We start from the raw sequence: 20,281 nt of genomic DNA, 5'->3' as shown, positions 1-20,281 counted from the left end.
TACTAAGCAGTATATAAACAAATATATTGAAAAGTTTAAACAGATGCAAATCACTTGAATATTTTTTAAAAGATTTTTATCAATTTTTGAAATACAATTGAAAAAAAAATCGTTACCTATCAAAGAGAAAGAGAGAAGAGGGATTTGGATTAAAAACCTAGAAATAAATGAAATTGGGTAATGACTTTTTTTTTTCAACAGTAGTGGAGTAAAAATGGGACCGATTTGAGAAATAAAAGGAAAGAAAAATAATTATGTTAGGATACATTATATTTTTTTAAAAATATTGACATTTTTACTAAATATTTTAAAATATGAATGTTTTTAGTAATTATGTTAGAGATTTTGACTAATTTGCTAATTATCCCTAAAAAGGATATATTTTTTCTTACATAAATATCCTCCACAATCTTACATAGATGTAAAGGATGTGGAAAATATTTTGAGAGGCAATTGTATTTTTTTTATTATGCTAATACATGCATTAAAACCCTTTACTAATTACTAATGCCACATATTTTGATGTATTAGCAACCAATTTTTATTGATCCTATAAAGTCTACAAGGACCACAAATGTGTTTCCTAATTTATAAACCTGTGTGGTCAATTCAAAGTGAGAGCAGAATGGTTCAAAAAGTCAATTCATACGCCAAGTGCTACATATCAAAAACATGGCTTTCAATTAGGCCATCTAAGGCCCAAACAGAAAGCCCTCATGCAGTAATGGAAGCAGATCTTCGACAGCAAGTGATAAGATCAACAAACCCCACACGGTCTCTTTCTGCTTTAATGGAGTCAATTTGAGGAATTGTCCTTGTATATAGGGGTAGATATGGTATGGTATCTAATGAATTATAAAATAATATCAAAAATTTTAACATTTTTATTTTCATATTATGGTATTTAGTATGGCACATATTTTAACTTTTTTTTTATATATGGTACGATACTTGGTATTTAGAAATAATATCACACACGCACAGACACACACACGCACGCACGCACATGCACGCACACACGCACATGCACTCACGCACGCACGCACACGCACGCACACGCATGCGCGCGCACACACACACATGAAAAATTATTGAAATAGACGTCTTATGTTTCTCTTATTTTCAATATCCCCTTCTATTTTTAAAAACCTCTAAAATCCCTTATTTCTTTAATGTATCCGATTTATTTTATAATGTATCCGAACTACATATTATGTGTCCAGTTTATGTTATAATGTATCCAACATACTCTTTAATGTATCCGAGCTACATATTATGCATCCGATTTTTGTTACTTTGTAAGAGATTAATGTAATTGCAAACTAAAGAGAGAGATATTCTAATTTCATATTAAAACTATGTAATTCCTAAAATTTATCCATAAAAAAATACTAACAAATATGCAACCTAGTATTAGTATAAACTAAATGTTTAGAAGTTGAAACTTGATTAAACTTTGACTGCTCTATTTTGATTGAATGTATTTGAATTGTAATTGATTAACAAATGAGTTATTTAGTATGATACAACTAAGACATTTGTTTTAATTATCGAAGTCATAACACTCTATTATACGAGTATATATTAGTCAAAGTTAAACAAATTATGGTTACCGATTTATCATACCGTAGAATATGAAAATCGAACCTCAATATATAGAACCATACTGAATTAAATTGGTATGGAATGGTATAATATTTTAAAAATCGAATACAAAAACTATGGTATCAAAACTTTCAAATATTGTATTGTACTATACCATGCCCACCTGTAATTGTACACATAATATAAATCATACTCTCTTTTGTCTCAATTTATATGAGATACTTTTTGTATTATTTTGTCTTAAAAAGAATAATATATTTCTATATTTATTAATAATTTAACTTTAAAATACTTATTTTATTGTTAGTGAGATGATTTATCGTCATACATTCATTTATTGACTTATTCTAAATCACAAGTTTTAATTTTTTTTGAAAAACTCGATGTTAGCCAAACTACATCAAATCAATTGACATCGAGGGAATAATAATATTCTTGTAAAAAAAGAGGGACCCAAAAGAAAAAAGAAGAACCAATATCTCAAATGTAAATGTAGCGGTACATCGAAGCTTTTCGATGCTTTAGTAGACATTAATCTCGTATCAAACTACATATATATTTATAATGAAAATTTAATGAATGGTATAAATTTAAATAATAAGTACTCAAGCAATAAGTAGTTAATTGATGTAGTAGTTGTTAGCGGGTGCAAAAAGTTGTATACCACACTCTTTCCTAATTTTTCTCTCAGACCTTTTGCTTATTTTTACTAAAATAAACTTTTATAAAAAACAAAAACTTTTTTGTTATCCAAAATAATAATTATTGTAGTTTTTTTTAATCTATTGTCTTTATAATGATTGTCTTTTTTTATGACAAGTCATAAAATTGTTTACTTATATTTAGAGCTGTCAATATGGGCTAGTAGTCCATCCCATCCAGCTAACCCATATAGGTTTTGACATTTTACAGGTCAGGCCGGGCTAATCCATTTTTGGCGTGGTCCAGAATACGGCGGGCCCAACCCACAAGTACGTGGGCTACAGGCTTGCCGGGTCAGCCTATTTTTTTAAAAATAATATTTTTTTAAATAATTATTAAATTAAGTTATAAATCATAATTTAAAAATATTATCATAAATATTGAGTAAACAATATTACTTGATGTTAATGTTACTACTTGTTAATCAAATTCACAAATAAAATTTGGAATAATTTCAAAGACCTCCCTCCGGGTTTTGCTCGATAACACTCACCGTCCTTGTGGTTTATGATGTTACGTCTATCTCTCTTATTTTCATTTTCTTGTAATCATTCTTTAAATCTATTTAAAGTAAATATAAATTAATTTAGATTTGACAATTTTACCCTTATATATACAATTTTAAATCTAATTTTCAATGATTTATATATATTCGTTGGATCATATTTCTTCTTCGCTCGTGAAATGTTTAACTAGACAAAATTTGATTGTTCTTATCGACTTTCTTTTTTGAGGAGATCATTTTTATCTTCTATTTGAATAAATTGTTGCTGGAAAATGATGGGTTATTGTAGAGGGAAAATCTACATGAATTGATAAAGGTGAAATAGATATGAAGATTTATTTTTGGTGAAAATGAAAAGTCAGCTTAAATGAAGACTTTGATCTTTGTTTGATAAAAAAAACATGTATTGTGCTGAGTTATTTTTAAAATATTTGTTAAATAAGTTGTTTTTATATAATATTTATCAATATAAAGAAACTAATTTAAAAAGGGTAAAATTATCAAATCTAAATTAATTTATATTTATTTTAAATAGATCTATAGAATGGTTAAAAGTAAATGGAAATAAGCGAGGTAGACGTAATATCGTAAATCACAGGTGAGATCAGTGTTATAGAGCGAAAACTTGGAGGGAGGTCTCTGAAATTATCCCATAAAATTATCTTTATAGTATTTATTAAGTTTTTTTTCCCAGAAAAAAGTATAAGTATCTAAATAGAAACTATTAACTTAATTGTTTTGAGTTTGGACTCTCTTTAATTTTAAATTTTAATATTATATTATATTTTTTAATTAATTTATATTGGCCCACGGGCCAGCCCTACCTATATTTCTCAAGCCCCACAAATCAACAAACTTATTCAGGCCGGGATAAAAAGCCCTTTTCTTAAATAGGCTCCAAAAATCTTAGCCCAACCCTATTAAATTCGAGTTAGGCCAGGACAGCCCAACGGGCCTAGCCATATTGACGGCTCTACTTATATTCTGTGATTGGTAAGTGATACGCTCAAACTTACTTCTCAAATAAGAAGTAAAGCGGTCGCGTCAAGTAAATAACCCAACTAGTGAGGTTGGGATCGTTCCCACGAGGAAAATAGTCTAGACTTAACTTTAACTTGTTATTACTATTGTTCGGTTGATAACTTCCTTAGAAAGTAAAAACATAAAAATGTAAAAAGGGGGGTTTGTATTTCCTAATAAGTAAAAAGAATTAACTAAATTGAATGAGACACTTAATGAGTTTGAAAGTTGGGTTTTAATCAGTTAATCAAAGTAACTAGGGTTTACGTGTTCCCCACAGGTTCATAACTTGATAATTCTAACTATAACAATTCTTTCCTAGTATCTTGCATGCAAAGTGATAAGTTATGTATTTCTAAATCCTTGGTCCGGCATCTAGAAAATCTCGCTCCGCACCTTGGTCCGGCTACGTGTGTTGCTTTCCTAACCCTTATCGTTACCTCATATTAAGCATCGTATTCGATATTTGACTAAGTTACTACCTCGTACCAATCAATACTAGCCTATTAGATAGTATACACTAAATCTATGTTAATAATTCTTTTCCTATTATCTACCTCCTTGGTCCGGCAAGTAGCATTAAGGCGAGTTCTAACGTTGATCATCCGTTAAAAAGACTTCTAAGCGAAAGAATTATTAATACATGCAAGACACTTTTCTAGAATTGTTATTTTAGCTAGGGTTTATCTCATTATTTGCCTATGGTTCCCACAACCCTAGTTATGGAGTTTAGTTACTCATAGCCATAAACACAATATTCAAATATATTAAATAAGAATTCATGTACTTACTTCAATGAGAAAGAATAAAGTCCAAAAGATTGCTTGATTAATCACCAAAAATCACTTGCAAGAATTCTCAAAGTAATCAAAAATCTCACGAAAAGTCTAATGATTATCGAGAATCTCACAATACAATGTTTACGAATACGGAGTTTCAACAATCTCAGAGTCTAACTATCAGGTGTCTAACCTCAAAAACGAGGTTTTTCGAACTATTTATAAAAATACAAAAACCTAATTAAACAAGAATTCTAATTGCTGGAAATCTGCCAAAACGCGGCTGGGTCGACGGACCACGCGACGGACCGTCGTGGTCATGACGGACCGTCGTGGACTCCGTCGTCCCATACTTGGTGCAATTTCTTCTGCTGCTCTCTTCATTCCCCTCAACGGCAAGTGTGACGGACCGTCATAGGCACAACGGTCCGTCGAGGGTCTCGTTTCAAAAGACTTTAACTCTTGGAATCTGGGTACTGGGATCACTTCTCTGATCTTCACGACGAACCTGCAGGACGGACCGTCATGGCCATGACGGACCGTCACAAGCTTCGTAATCCCACACTTGTCAGACTTCCCCATCTTCCTTCAGCAGCTTCTCTACGCTGCCACCTACGGACCGTCACAGGCATGACGGACCGTCATAAGCTCCGTAGGTGGTCTCTTCTGCATTTCTCTCTCAAAATCTCCGCATTTGGCTTTGGACAGATTTCCTGCAAAACAAAGAGAAACTTGTATAAAAATTAGCACAAAAAGGGCTTTTGGACGCACTAAACTTAAGGAAAAAGCATTAATTATACCGTGAAACCACGGTATATCAGTAAGTAAGGGAGCATTCTTAACCTTAAGATTAAGATTCTAGGTTTGTCACTGTGGAAATGAAAACACTATTTATTCTCTTGGGAGGGTGAGAAAAATTGTGTCACAAAAAACATATAGAATATGACAGAATAAGAATAAGAAGAATTGTGGAGGCCAGAAAATTATGGTTCTATATTGGAAAAAGAGTTTTTGGCCAAAAACATCCTTTAACTATATCCAAAACTTAAAATACATCCTTAAAGTATCATTTCTAGCAGAAAACATACTTTAACTATACCCTAAACTTAAATTACATCCTTAAAGTATCATCTTTAGCAGAAAACATCCTTTGAGTGTTTATAAATGAACAACTTTCATCCTTTTGTTATATATTGTCAAAAAAACTCATGGATCTTACGAAAACATGAATAGTTGATGTGACCATCAACAAAAGTTATTCTGCATAATTTCATTACTTGCTACAAGAATGTTCTTGGAAAATATAAAAAATCTTAGACATTGTTGCTTATGGAAACTAAAAAAGATTGTACGATATTCGCATACATAATTTGCTTTTTTCATAACGGAAAGAAGTTGGAGATTAATTATCTTTATCTGTTTTCTTAACCAATGTCACGACCCAAATTCTGGAATCCGAATCGCCACCGACATCATTGACCTCTGAGAGGTCGCAGACAAGTCTCATCTTGCATTCATCACATTCATATGGTTAATTTTAGCGAAAAACTTAAAACTTTTGAATGTATGAAGTATACATAGACTTCATATAGTTATTTCATGAATTCATGATAAATTAAGCACAACATAAATGTAAGAACCACCTATCATAAGAATCAATTTGAAACAGAATAAGAATATATCATAAATACGTTTGTCAAAGACGACCTTATTACAAAAGCTTCAAAATGAAAGTATGAAAGAAACGCTAAGGACAACATCCACTAGCTTTGTCTAAAACTAAGGTTAGACTAAAACTGTAACATCCTCGAAATCAATAGGTCCTACCAAATGGTCTGGAGAAACGCTGATGTCCAAACTGTTGCAAGAGTCGTCAATCTGTCCCTTAACCTGCATCTATAAAATAGCAATAGTAGGGGTTAGTACGCAACTTGTACTAAGTATGGGTATATGCACACATACACATAAGGCTATGCATGATCAAAGAAAACTCTGTCTAAATAACATGCTATTTCTGGAAAGCCTAGTCACTAGACTTTCCAAAATCGTTAGTTGTGAATTGTGGTATGAATATGATGTATTTTAATGCATTCAAAGCACAAAACTCATTTTCTATATTATTACAAAATATTAGTATTATCAACATAATTTTAGAATATTTCGGGCGAAGATTTGAGATTTTTGATCCTCTTCGGTCGAGAGCTCCTCTTTGTACACTTAGATTATTTTTCAGTCTTTTTCTTCTTTTTATTGTGTAGTTCAATAATTCTTTTCGTCTTATACTTTACTTACAAGTGCAATGATTCATTGTAGTCCCTAACCCACAATGAATCGATGTAAGTAATCCAATGACTAAAGAATGATCTCCTTACCTTATAGTGAGTCATTCTTTGTACTATATATTCATTACCTTTCATAAGCAATTCTCTATTGATCATGCCATTGATTTCATTACTTTCATATTTTATATATTATACATTTCATATACACGAGACTTTGGAATCGTTGATGTAGCATAAGACATCTCAAGTAAAAGCCCAACATATGGGACCTCAACCCGAGGGCCTATTTTAGCAAACACAAAGTCTATTTCATTCGTTCATTCGTAGGCTGATGCAAACACCAACTATACGTAGGATGCATTTTAAGACTCTCATCGGAATCATGAAGTGCAATGACCAAGAATGACCTAATGTCATTACTTGAATCTGATTTCACCTTCTGATTTTCTTGCATAAACACCTTCGATATTGTTCATTTCATTATCTTTCATACTTTGATGTTGGCCTCATTCTTTCTTCGAGAACTTTAACTTTAACCGACATAGATCATGTGAGCATCATGAAATTCAGTGTCTGCCCCACACTAAATAGAGGTGGAATCACCGGCCAAAGTTATCTGATCATGCTAGCGTATATAGGGAGTCGAACCCTGCTAGATCCCTATATTGGCAGTATAGGTTCAAAGACTAGGATATATAAAGATACCCATACCCGACAGGCCGAACAGTCTCATCTCATGAGAGTTACGTGAACCTCCGCCCTTCCCGAAAGAAGGCATCACCCCTCATAGCTAGCCTATCGGTGCTCAGTATGAAGTTCCATTACATTCAACTCATACGTCATGGAAGAAGGCTTCTAGTATGAGGAAATCATAGCTCAATAGATTATTTCTCATTTCATCATTAGTATTAAGTATACATTAATCTCAATACTTTCGTTAGAGTGTTCATAGAGACTAGTCTCTTCTTTAGCTTTACACTCTCATAGGTGAGTACGTTTTGGTAACATTTACTTAGGCTCATTTGAGATTGATATCATCTTTCACATTAGCCTCTTATCATGTTGTCACCACATTCATTAACATTAGCACATTTGTTTTTCATTATTACTCACCCCTTTACGTGAATGTTCATTTCTTCTTTATCTTCTAGTGTTGACTCAAGCATTATGGAGGCTTACTTCTAAATTGAGATTTACTTACTCTATTGATCACTATTTATCCTTACTTTACATTGATGAAATGTGAATTTTCCTTACATATCATCTTTTGGTGTTAATGAGACTGACTCACACTTTGTAACACCTTCAAACGTGAGTATTCTTTTAACATAGCAGCTTAGGTGTAAGTGAGACTTGTCTCACTTTCTTTAACACCCCATTCTGGTCACTTAATTACTTTAGACCCCTTTCATTATGCTGTAACTCACATTACTTACTTACTTTAGTGTAGTAGATTCATATCATCGTATATGGAGGATGAACACTTCGTTCAATAAGTTTCATGAGTTCATATGTCATTCTTATAAAGCATGTTGGGAGTTTTCCCAATGAGTGTCATGCCCTTGGTTATGGATTCATTGATATTACTTTAGAAGTGCTTATATTATCATTGATTTTACGTTTAAGAACTGATCTTGACTCATTCAACTTAGGGTTTAATAAGTTAATTAAATAAATTAATTAAATACTTACTAAAAACGCCCTCCTAGATTGACTAGAACTAGGAAAACACAATACTTGGTCAAATCTGAAATTTTTCGTAAGAATTTTATTTTGCCCCTTTAAATTAATAAATTAAATGGATAATTTAATTAATTAAAGTACCTAGGGTAACTATTAAAGTTTCCCTAAATTATTGGAACAAAAATTAAACCTTTTGGGCCATCCTAGATTAAGTACTAGGATGTTTCTTGAGTTGTACTAGGTTAGTGTAAGAATTTTGGTTTGACCCCTTTAATATATTTAATTAAATGGATAATTTTATTAATTAAGTGACCTATGGTAATTACTAAATTATCCTTAAGTCTTTATAACCATCACTAATCCTTTGAACCATCCTAGGTTAGGTACTAGGTTGTCTTTTTCTTGTCTTAATCGAAATCTGGAAATTGCTTTGTGATTTCTGTTTTGCCACTTTAAATTAATCAATTAAGTTTATAAATTAATTAACTAATTAGACTAGGGTAATTATTAAAGTACCCTTAAGTCGTTAGGATCTTAACTAACTCTTTGGACTATCCTAGGGTAGGTACTAGGTTGTCCCTTTCTTGTCTTAATCGAAATCTGAAAATTTCCTTTTTATTTTCGATTTTAGACCTTTTAAATATATTAATTAATTTGATAAATTAATTAATTAGGCAACCAAGGGGAATTACTAAAGTACCCCTAAGTTGTTAGGACCATAACTAACCTTTTGGACCATCCTAGGTTAGGTACTAGGTTGTCTCTTTAACTAGTACTAGGGTAGTGTCAACCCGGTTTTGGTCCTAGGTTGTCGGGTGCACTAATGGGTCCAATTCGGTTAATCCTAGGTTATTAAGTTATTTAGGGCAGTAGGTTAGAGTCTAGAATCGGTAGGGAGGTTAGGCCCCACATGGAGTGGTGTCTTGTGCACGTTTTCCCCCTAACTACCCTAACCGAACTCGGTTAGGGTGGTTCCCTCCTTTGGTAGCTTCTTCACATGTCTTGAACATGTGCTTGCACATGGGTTGGTTGCACTTTCCTAACTAACTATTATTTATGGTTCATGTGGGAATGTTTACTTATTGTATCAAGGATCCTCACTATGTCCTTGGGCACTGTTTAATCTACATGATCCTTTTAAATGGTCATGTGTAATGGTACTAGGCTTGATACTTAGATGCCTAGTACTTCAATATCTATTATGTGAATACTATTATTTTTAGCTTAGGGTCTTCCTTGCAGGTACATATATTGAACATCAATCTGGGATTGGGGTATGACAACCCCAAAAAATATATTTCTTATTCGTATATAGAAAATGGTCTAATATCCCTTAGCCAATTTTTCTATACTAATGCCCAATATTTCTCAATATTGGGCATTGGTGTGCCTATGTACCCCTAATAGGCTATCCTAAGAGCATATTGGGCTCTTCATTAGACATATGATTTTTCGAAATGTTACATTATCCCCAATTTAGGAACATTTATCCCCGAATGACACTTACACATTATTTAAACAAAGAGGTGACTTTCGAAAGTTACTTTGTCATACTTAAACGTTTCTCTTTTGTGAATATCTGATTCACACTTATTTGGATGATGCACATCTTTCAAGCTTGTATGAAGCTTCATATTTGAGATTGAGGAATTTCCTTCTCCACACTTAACTTAATGCACATCACAAATCATGCAACATAGAAAACATGCCTATGCTACACAAAAACAACAACATAAAATGCAACATAACTTCGTTTTAACTCACATAGTGCTATTATAAGACATACAATTAGGGACTTACCACATCAAATCCACTAAAGCACTTAAACTTAGAGTTTCTTAACGTAAACCAGACTTACAAAGAGTATATCTAACCTCATAGATAACATTCTTATTTACCTTAAGATTTGAACCTAATGACGCCCAACGTAATTTCAAGGGGACTTACCACTATGCCATCTATTTCTCTACATACCTCTTCGGCCTTAACATTGTCTCCTATGGGAGTACTAACTAGAAACGGTTCATGTAAGATCTCAGGAAGTATGTAAAATTGATTAGCCACAAAAGGAGTTACCATATACAAGGTAGATCCTGGATCTAATAATGTATAAACAGGAAAGGAGAAGACAAGAAAGTTACCATTATCCACATCCGTGGACAACTCTTGCTCCTCTCTTCTTTTCAACGCATAGAACCGGTTTCTCTTGGGAGGTTCGACTACAATATTTGGCCGAGGCTGAGCATCTGCCTTGGACTGTTGGATTTGAACCACGCCCTTATCATTTTAGCCCAACTTATTTGGAAACTGAAGCCTTACTACCCTGTGTCTATAGTCTATTATAGCATAACACTTATGAAGCAAATCCATGTCTAAGCCATATTCTTGAGTTTGTATGCAGCCAACTTAGGCTTCTCCTCCTCATCAATACTCATAGAAGACTATTAGACCATGCATTCAAATCCAAGCGAACAACCACACTCACCCACGTCTTTCGTCCACGTTGGGCATTTCCATTATGGCCCCTTCCTGGGAAGGCCAGATCTTGAGCCTAGCGCCTTAGACCACTTGGATTTACTAATTCTTGTGTGTATTCTTCTATGCGTTCACACAAGAAGAAAGCTAGATACTTATAATGACACAAAGTGTCAAAGATCTAGATAGCACGATAAAGAGTAGAAGAAGGGAGAATTTCCTATCATAGCGTAGTCTCTAAGTTGTTATTGTGGCGCGCTTCACAACCATAAGTTAGAAACTACGTAACGTGATTGTGTTTAGCTTTAAATCCTATGTAATTTAACCTCATGCTCTGATACCAAGTTTTTCATGACCCAGATTCTGGAATCTGAATTTCAACCGGCGTCGTTGACCTCTCAGAGGTCACAGACAAGCCTCATCTTGCATTCATCACATTCATATGGTTAACTTTAGCGGAAAATTTAAAACTTTTAAACGTATAAAAAATACATAGACTTCATATAGTTATTTTATGAATTCATCATATACTAAGATCAACATAAATGTAACAACCATCTATCATAAGAATTAATTTGAAACAGAATAAGAATATATCATAAATACGTTTTCCAAAGACGGCCTTATTACAAAAGCTTTAAAATGAAAGTAAAAAAGAAATGCTAGGGACAACATCCGCTAGCTTTGTCTAAAACTAATGCTATACTAAAACTGTAGCATCCTCGAAATCAAGAGGACCTACCAAATGGTCTGGAGAAACGCTGATGTCCAAACCGTTGCAAGAGTCCTCAATTGTCCCATAACCTGCATCTATAAAATTGTAAATAGTAGGGGTTATTACACCACTTGTGCTAAGTATGGGTGTATGCACACATACACATAAGGCTATGCATGATCATAGAAAGTTCTTCCTAAACAACATGTTATTTCTGGAAAGCCTAGTCACTAGACTTTCCAAAATTGTTAGTTGTGAATTGTGGTATGAATATGATGTATTTTAATGCATTCAAAGCACACAACTCATTTTCTATATTATTACAAGACATTAGTATCATCAACATAATTTTAGAATATTTCGGGCGAAGATTTGAGATTTTTGATCCTCTTAGGCCGAGAGCTCCTCTTTGTACACTTAGATTACTTTTCAGTCTTTTTCTTCTTCTTGTTGTGTAGTTCAATAATTCTTTTGGTCCTATGTTTTACTTACAAGTGCAATGATTCATTGTAGTCCCATACCCACAAAGAATGATGTAAGTAATCCAAAGACTAAGGAATAATTTCCCTACCTTATAGTGAGTCATTCTTTACACTATATATTCATTACCTTTCATAAGCAATTCTCTATTGATCATGCCATTGATTTCACTAATTTCATGTTTTATATATTATACATTTCATATACACGAGACTTTAAAATCGTTAATGTAGCATATGACATCTCAACTGAGGGCCTAACATATGGGACCTCAACACGAGGGTTTTCTTTAGCAAACAGAGAGTCCGCTTCATTCGTTCATTCGTACATCACATTATTCATTTCATTCATTCGTAGGCTGATGTAAACACCAGCTATACTTAGGATGCAGTTTAAGACTCTCATCGGGATCATGAAGTGCAATGACCAAGAATGACCTAATGTCATTACTTGAATCTGATTTCACCTTCTAATTGTCTTGCACAAACACCTTAGGTATCGTGTATTTCATTATCTTTCATACTTTGAGGATGACCTCATCTTTCTTTAGGAACTTTAACTTTAACCGACATAGATCATGTGAGCATCATGAAATCCAGTGTCTGCCCCACACCGAAAAGAAGTAAAATCACCGGCCAAAGTGACCTGAACATGCTAGCATATATAGGGAGTCGAACCCTACTAGATCTCTATATTGGTAGTATAGGTTCAAAGACTAGGATATATAAAGACACCCATACCCGGCATGCCGAACAGTCTCATCTCATGAGAGTTACGTGAGCCTCCGCCCTTCCTGAAAGAAGGCATCACCGCTCGTAGCTAGCCTATCGGTGCTTAGTATAAAGTTCCATTACATTCAACTCATACGCCATGGAAGCTGACTTCTAGTATGAGGACATCATAGCTCAATATATGATTTCTCATCTCATCATTAGTATTAAGTATACATTAATCTCAATACTTTCGTTAGAGTGTTCATAGAGACTAATCACTTCTTTAGCTGTACACTCTCATAGGTGAGCACGTTTTGGTAACATTTAGTTCGGCTCATTTGAGATTGCTCTCATCTTTTGTCACCACATTTATTGACATTAGCACATTTGATTTTCATAATTACTCACCCCTTTATGTGAATGTTCATTTCTCTTTTTCTTCTAGTGTTGACTCAAGCATTATGGAGGCTTGCTTCTAGATTGAGATTTACTTACTCTATTGATGACTAGTCATCCTTACTTTACATTGATGAAATGTGAATTTTTCTTACATATCATCCTTTGGTTTTAAAGAGACTAGTTTCACACATTCTAACACCTTCATACGTGAGTATTCTTTTAACATAGCAGCTTAGCTGTAAGTGAGACTTGTCTCACTTCCTTTAACACCCCATTCTGGTCACTTACTTACTTTAGACCCCTTTAATTATGTTTTAACTCACATTACTTACTTACTTTAGTGTAGTAGATTCATATCATCGTTTATGGACGATGAGCACTTCATTTAATGAGTTTCATGAGTTCATATGTCATTTTTTATTGAGCATGTTGGGAGTTTTCCCAATGAGTGTAGTGCCTTTGGTTATGGATTCATTGATATTACTTTAGAAGTGCTTATATTGCCATTTGATACTCTAATTACACAAGATTTAGCATATGATTAGTATTGGCTCAAGATTTGGGATGTTAGACTAGCAAATTCATTCTTATTGGCATAATCCAATTTTACGTATGTTCTATTTAATTTGCCATATGTATGAACTCTTAGCCAATCTTTTAATCATTTAAATAAGTTTTTATCCATTAGCATATATTCATTTTGACAAATAGAGTTAGCCAATTTTATTGGAACCAGATAGCCAATTCATTCAAGATATGATTTCATAGTGGATTTGTTAAGTCAATCTTAGTTCATGACTTTAGAGTAACATTTTTAAGTCGTAATGGACAGCATCATATTAACATTTGATGACTTTAACATCTTCGTAACGTCATATTAATAGCAAGTATGCACAACAGACTGTAACATCTTTATACATAACATTTTCGGACATATCTTTAACATAGTATCTTTCTTTTAATTTTTATAATAACACTTAGCAACAAAAGAGTCCAATTAATAGGTTCATTCAATCATTATTTAATAAAAAACGATACACATTAAGATCAGCCAGGACCACATACCAACAACATGACTTCTAACTTATTCAACATTGAAATCTTAACAAGGATACTAGGGAAATGAGTTCGACAAGAACGACGGGAAACAACCCTAGTTTTCAAGATCTTTGAATCATTAGAAAGAAAGTTCTCTTGGAGAAAGAAGTCCAGGAGAGAAACTCATACCTTATGTAGAACTTAATCTACGAAGACCACCTTGAACGGAACCTTGAAATCGCCCTAGAGAAATCGATAAATTTTCTGCCTTTTTCTTGCGTTCGTTGCTTACTGTTTTTGCGTCCTTTTTGTCTATGGGTTTGAAAGTGATTTTTACGTTTAAGAAATGATCTTGACTCATTCAACTTAGGGTTTAATAAGTTAATTAAATAAATTAATTAAATACTAACTAAAAAGGCCCTCCTAGATTGAGTAGAACTAGGAAAACACAATACTTGGTCAAATCTGAAATTTTTCATAAGAATTTCATTTTTCCCCTTTAAATCAATTAATTAAATGGTTAATTTAATTAATTAAGGTACCTAGGATAACTATTAAATTTCCCTAAATCATTGGAACAAAAATTAACCCTTTTGGGCCATCCTAGGTTAAGTACTAGGATGTTTCTTGAGTTATACTAGGTTAGTGTAAGAAGTTCGGTTTAAACCCTTTATTTTAATTAATTAAATGACTAATTTAATTAATTAAGTGACCTAGGGTAATTACTAAAGTACCCTTAAGTCGTTATAACCAAATCCTTTGAACCATCCTTGGTTAGGTACTAGGTTGTCTTTTTCTTGTCTTAACCGAAATCTGGAAATTTTTTTGTGATTTCGGTTTTGCCACTTTAAGTTAATTAATTAAGTTGCTAAATTAATTAATTAAGTAGCCTAGGGTAATTACTAAAGTACCATTAAGTCATTAGGATCTTAACTAACTCTTTGGACCATCCTAGGTTAGGTACTAGGTTGTCCCTTTCTTGTCTTAACCGAAATCTGAAAATTTCCTTTTTATTTTTGATTTTAGCCCTTATAAATTAATTAATTAGGTAACCAAGGAGAATTACTAAAGTACCCCTAAGTTGTTAGGACCATAACTAACATTTTGGACCATCCTAGGTTAGGTACTAGGTTGTCTCTTTAACTAGTATTAGGTTAGTGTCAATCCGGTTTTGGTCCTAGGTTGTCGGGTGCACTAATGGCTCCGATTTGGTTAGTCCTAGGTTATTTAGTTATTTTGGGCAGTAAGTTAGAGTCTAGAATTGGTAGGGAGGTTAGGCCCCACATGGAGTGGTCCCTTCTGCACGTTTTCCCCTCTAACTACCCTAACCGAATTCGGTTAGGATGGTCCCCTCCTTTGACAGCTTCTTCACATGTCTTGCACATGTGCTTGCACATGGGTTGGTTGCACTTTCCTAACTAACTATTATTTATGGCTCATTTGGAAATATTTACTTATGGTCCCAAGGATCCTCACTATGTCCTTGGACACTGTTTAATCTACATGATCCTTTTAAATGGTCATGTGGAATTGTACTAGGCTTGACACTTGGATGTCTAGTACTTCAATATCTACTATGTGAATACTATTATTTTTAGCTTAGGTCTTCCTTGCAGGTATATTTATTGAACATCAATTTTGGATTGGGGTATGACAACCCAAAAAAATATATTTCTTATTCGTAAATAGAAAATAGGCTAATATCCCTTGGCCAATTGTTCTATACTATGCCCAATATTTCTCAATATTGGGCATTGGGGTGCCTATGTACCCCTAATAGACTATCCTAAGGGCATATTGGGCTTTTCATTAGACATATGATTTTCCGGAATGTTACAACCAAATAAATCAATAGATTTTTAGGTCAATCTAATATTAAAGTGACCAAAATATTGATTATGTCTCGTATTTGAGTTTTATTCTACATTATCAGAAGCGGAAGTCTACAACAAATGTCACTTCTAGCATATTCAATTGAGAAGAAACATATTTAAACTAACTATATTTTTTGTTAAAATTACATGAAAAATGAATTAAAAGAAGGGTCAAATTAAAAGTTTTGCATAATTCTTAACTCAATTACGAAAAAGTTCACTATATTATTCTTGGCATATCTAAGAAAAATTATTAGGAAGGAACGACTTAATTTTTATGGGATATATCGGGTAGTTTTACGAGATATTCAAGTAAAGGATGAAAATTGCTCACTTTAAAATACTTGAAGGATGTTTTATGGTAAGAATAATACTTTAAGGATGTAGTTTAAGTTCGGGGTATAGTTAAAAGATGTTTTCTGCTAGAAATATACTTTAAAGATGCAGTTTAAGTTTGGAGTATAATTAAAGGATGTTTTTGACCAAAAACTCTTGGAAAAACATAAACCCAAACCAAAAACATGGACTCAATCTAACCACCACCAAGAAACAGATGTGGAGAAGAAAATGATGCATTCTTAACATTATGAGCCTTAGCACTTAGCAGGTTCAACAGCACAAACTTGTGCAGATGTCTATACAATGTACGTAATAATCTAAATGAAATTCAACAAGAATATTATCTTTCCAGGATGGATCATTGTCGAAGAAATGGCTAATAGACGGGTGATTCTCCTCTTCCATTCAAATACCAAAAGCAAGTATGTTGCTACCGCTCTATATAGATGAGAAAAATGTAATAAATTATAAAAACAGTCATTCAAACATGAGAGTTCTTGAAACTTTACTCGTATATGTTGTAGCTAGTTTCTGTCAAACGATGTATAATCATCTACACACCTAAAAAGTAAAAGAGAATGATAGAACCTACATTTGTATCTATTAAGTTGTAAAAAAAATGAACATAATCCTTCCAATTCCCACTATGTTTACAGTTTTCCATCCTTGTAAGTCAGCATATCAGGCATCAGCACAGTTTGTTGGTGCATATCCCAGCCTAGACCTTTTTGTATCATATAAGATATGAAAATTCTGTTGTTGGTAGTTACCAATTATCGACATGGCAGAGTTAGGAGTACCTAAAATTGCTAAACAAACAATGTCTTCTGGATCAAGTTTGATGAAGTAGTTCTCGACGGGGAAATTCCATACAGCTCCATCACTAAAAGTTATTCCAAATGAGGGCAATTCAAGATTCTCCACTCCAGATACATTGTAACATGGTCTAAGAATGGGAAAATCTTGTATTAATGGATACCCTTTCACTTTGTTAACAAATGCCTCTTTTATCATCTCATATGCTGGTTCGACGAAATAACTCAAAGTGGTTCCTGAATCAATGATTGTGCCACCAACACCTTGGGGAGACATATTCCACGTCTCCTCCGGTATCTTTAGCACTTGGTCTCCAACTATGATCGATTTGATCTGCACATAGTAGAACGTTTCTGCGGGATTTTCTTTCCCACCAACTAATGAAGTGAAGTTCAAGTTTGGATGTTTCAAAAGCTCCTTATCTTCGCCAAAAATCAGTTTACTACTGATACTAGAGTTGCTATTCCTATTGACTAGACAATACGAAAAAGAATGTCCATATAAAGATTGTAGCTGAGACGAAAACGAAAGTGGTCCTTTACCAAGTCCTAACAAACCTGCAGCACCATGAAACAAACCTCTATTCCAATGACCACAACCAAACATCACATTTTCCACTTTCTTGATCTCAGAGTTCCCACTAGGGGTTGTGAGATTAACGGAGAAAGTCTCAAGCGCGAAATCACCAGTCGTATTTGAGCTATCTCCATACCAATAGTAATAAGGGCAAGTTTGATTCTCAGTCTTACAAGGCTGTGGAGGGTCAGGAGATGAAACAAGATGACACATTGGATCATGACAAGTTATATTAGTAAAAGAAGAAGAATCTTTAGGATCATAATAAGGACCATTTTGTTCAAAACAGTCGTAACAAGGTACACATTGAATCCAATTAAGATCACTACCAGTATCAAGAATCAAAGAGAAGTGCTTAGGAGGTGTACCAACAAAAACATCCATGAAATATTCCCCTGATCCATGACTCACCCCTGACTCCAACGTCGCCATTAGTTTGCCTGAAAGCTCAAATTGTGAAGAAATAACAGTTTTTTCACCCAATCTTGAAACAGAGTTTTGATTCTTTTTGTCAACAATCCTTGTATGCAATGTCTGAATTCTACCTAAATCCCTTGATGTAGACTCAAAAACAGAGTTTTTAACCTCTCTAGTTTTACCAGCTGATCTATGCCTTAAATGAAACTTGACTGCTTCTTTTGGCTGAGCATCTTGACTAGTTTGTTCTTCTCGGGTTAACATACTTGTCGATTTTACATGATTGCAACCTGAGTAAGTAGAAGAAGAAACAACATTGAAACTTGGATGTTGAGGGAATTCAATACCAGAAGCACTAGTATTCAGATTGATCCCAAATTCCCTAGACACCACAAAACCAAATAAGAATAAACTCAACAAAACAAAAATTAAAATACTGAGCTTTGTCACCATTGGTATTACTAGTTTAGGAGGAAAATAAATGACTACATAAAAGATTCAGGTTCTTTATTCCAATATAAATTATCTGAATCAAGAAATCAAAAAAGAAAATGTCAAGTGTAAGAAGAGAAGTTGGATTTTGTGATGGAAAAGAGAGAGAGAGAGAGGGAGGAGTTTTAAATGGAATTTGATGTTTGAAGAGAGACTTTGAACGCTGGCTTTTCAGATGGACAATTTTCCTCTCACGCGGTTTCTTCCTAGATCCTGTAATATTTTATTTTTTTTAAAAATTTTTTATTTTAAACTACTCGTAATATATATATTATAAATCTCTAATTAAGTCTAATCTATAGTCATTTCTAAAAATTTATTTACTATAGAGAGGGGACAGGCTCACATGAATTCCGAGGGGTTCACCAGAACCCCCTCGACAAAAAATTTCACTATATATTTAAGATACATTTTTTATATTTATATAAATATATTAATTTTGAACCTCTTCATGGAAAAAAAAAAACTATAACATAGTAAGAGCAGGTCACCTTTAAGTTAACTTTCACATCTAAAGTTTGATTCTTGGTGTGAGCATTTAATTTTTTTTAATTTATTACATATTTATATTTATATTTTTTGAACTCCTAAATGAAAATTTTAAATTTGCCACGAACTATAAATATAACATATATACTTATATACCATATATATAAATATATATATTGTTAGTGTATATATTTTAATTATGTTGATAAATTAATTAACTGAGCTGTATAAAGTATATTTGGTAACCGTCCTATAATTTAATATAGATAAAAGATGTACATATCTTAGTAAATTTTCAAACTTTAACAAATATAGCTATCTTTATTTTCATGGTATTCTTGTCTTTATATCGCTTAAATGGAAATAGGAATTGAGTGCATATATCACAACTCACAACTACTTTCACCATCCATCAAAAGAATTTTTGTGTCACACTTGTCTGTTTTAAGTTAATTTCTTCTTTTTTGTTCTTTCGATTTTACACTATAAATGGATATCTCAAACTTAGTGACTTTCTTCTCCAAAATCCCCACTTAGCACACATTTTTTTACAACTTACGACAAATGTCGATTATTCTTCTATTTTGAAAATATCGTACTCCGATCGGATTTTACTCGTAAAATATTAACTTAACATATTTTTTATATAGTAATAAAAATAGAATGATAATTTTATTAAACCATTCTTTAAACTAAATAAATTTAATGCTTTTAAAACTGCATCGTAAAATAACATTAGTTAATAATAAGTATAATTTAACATTTGCATGATAATATCTCGTGATTTTATTAATCAGATTAGTAAAAATGAATATATATTTTTGATACAGCGAAAAAGTAGATAGGTGAATAATAAAACTTATATTATCTTAAAACATCTTA

At 33.0% G+C, this 20,281-nt stretch overlaps 1 protein-coding gene across 1 annotated transcript; it reads right to left on the bottom strand.

Annotated features, from left to right (window-relative positions):
- Positions 1-17,052: 17,052 nt before the first annotated feature.
- Positions 17,053-19,057, bottom strand: LOC107019128 (aspartyl protease family protein 2-like). The gene has a single exon (XM_015219704.2). It carries the CDS (start codon positions 18,869-18,871, stop codon positions 17,291-17,293), a length of 1,581 nt encoding a protein of 526 aa, XP_015075190.1. The 5' UTR covers positions 18,872-19,057; the 3' UTR covers positions 17,053-17,290.
- Positions 19,058-20,281: the final 1,224 nt, after the last annotated feature.

This window comes from Solanum pennellii, chromosome 5 (assembly GCF_001406875.1).
Source record: "Solanum pennellii chromosome 5, SPENNV200".
Taxonomy (NCBI): Eukaryota; Viridiplantae; Streptophyta; class Magnoliopsida; order Solanales; family Solanaceae; genus Solanum; species Solanum pennellii.
The sequence above is the reverse complement of the archived record's forward strand: the minus strand, read 5'-3'. Positions and strand labels throughout refer to the sequence as shown.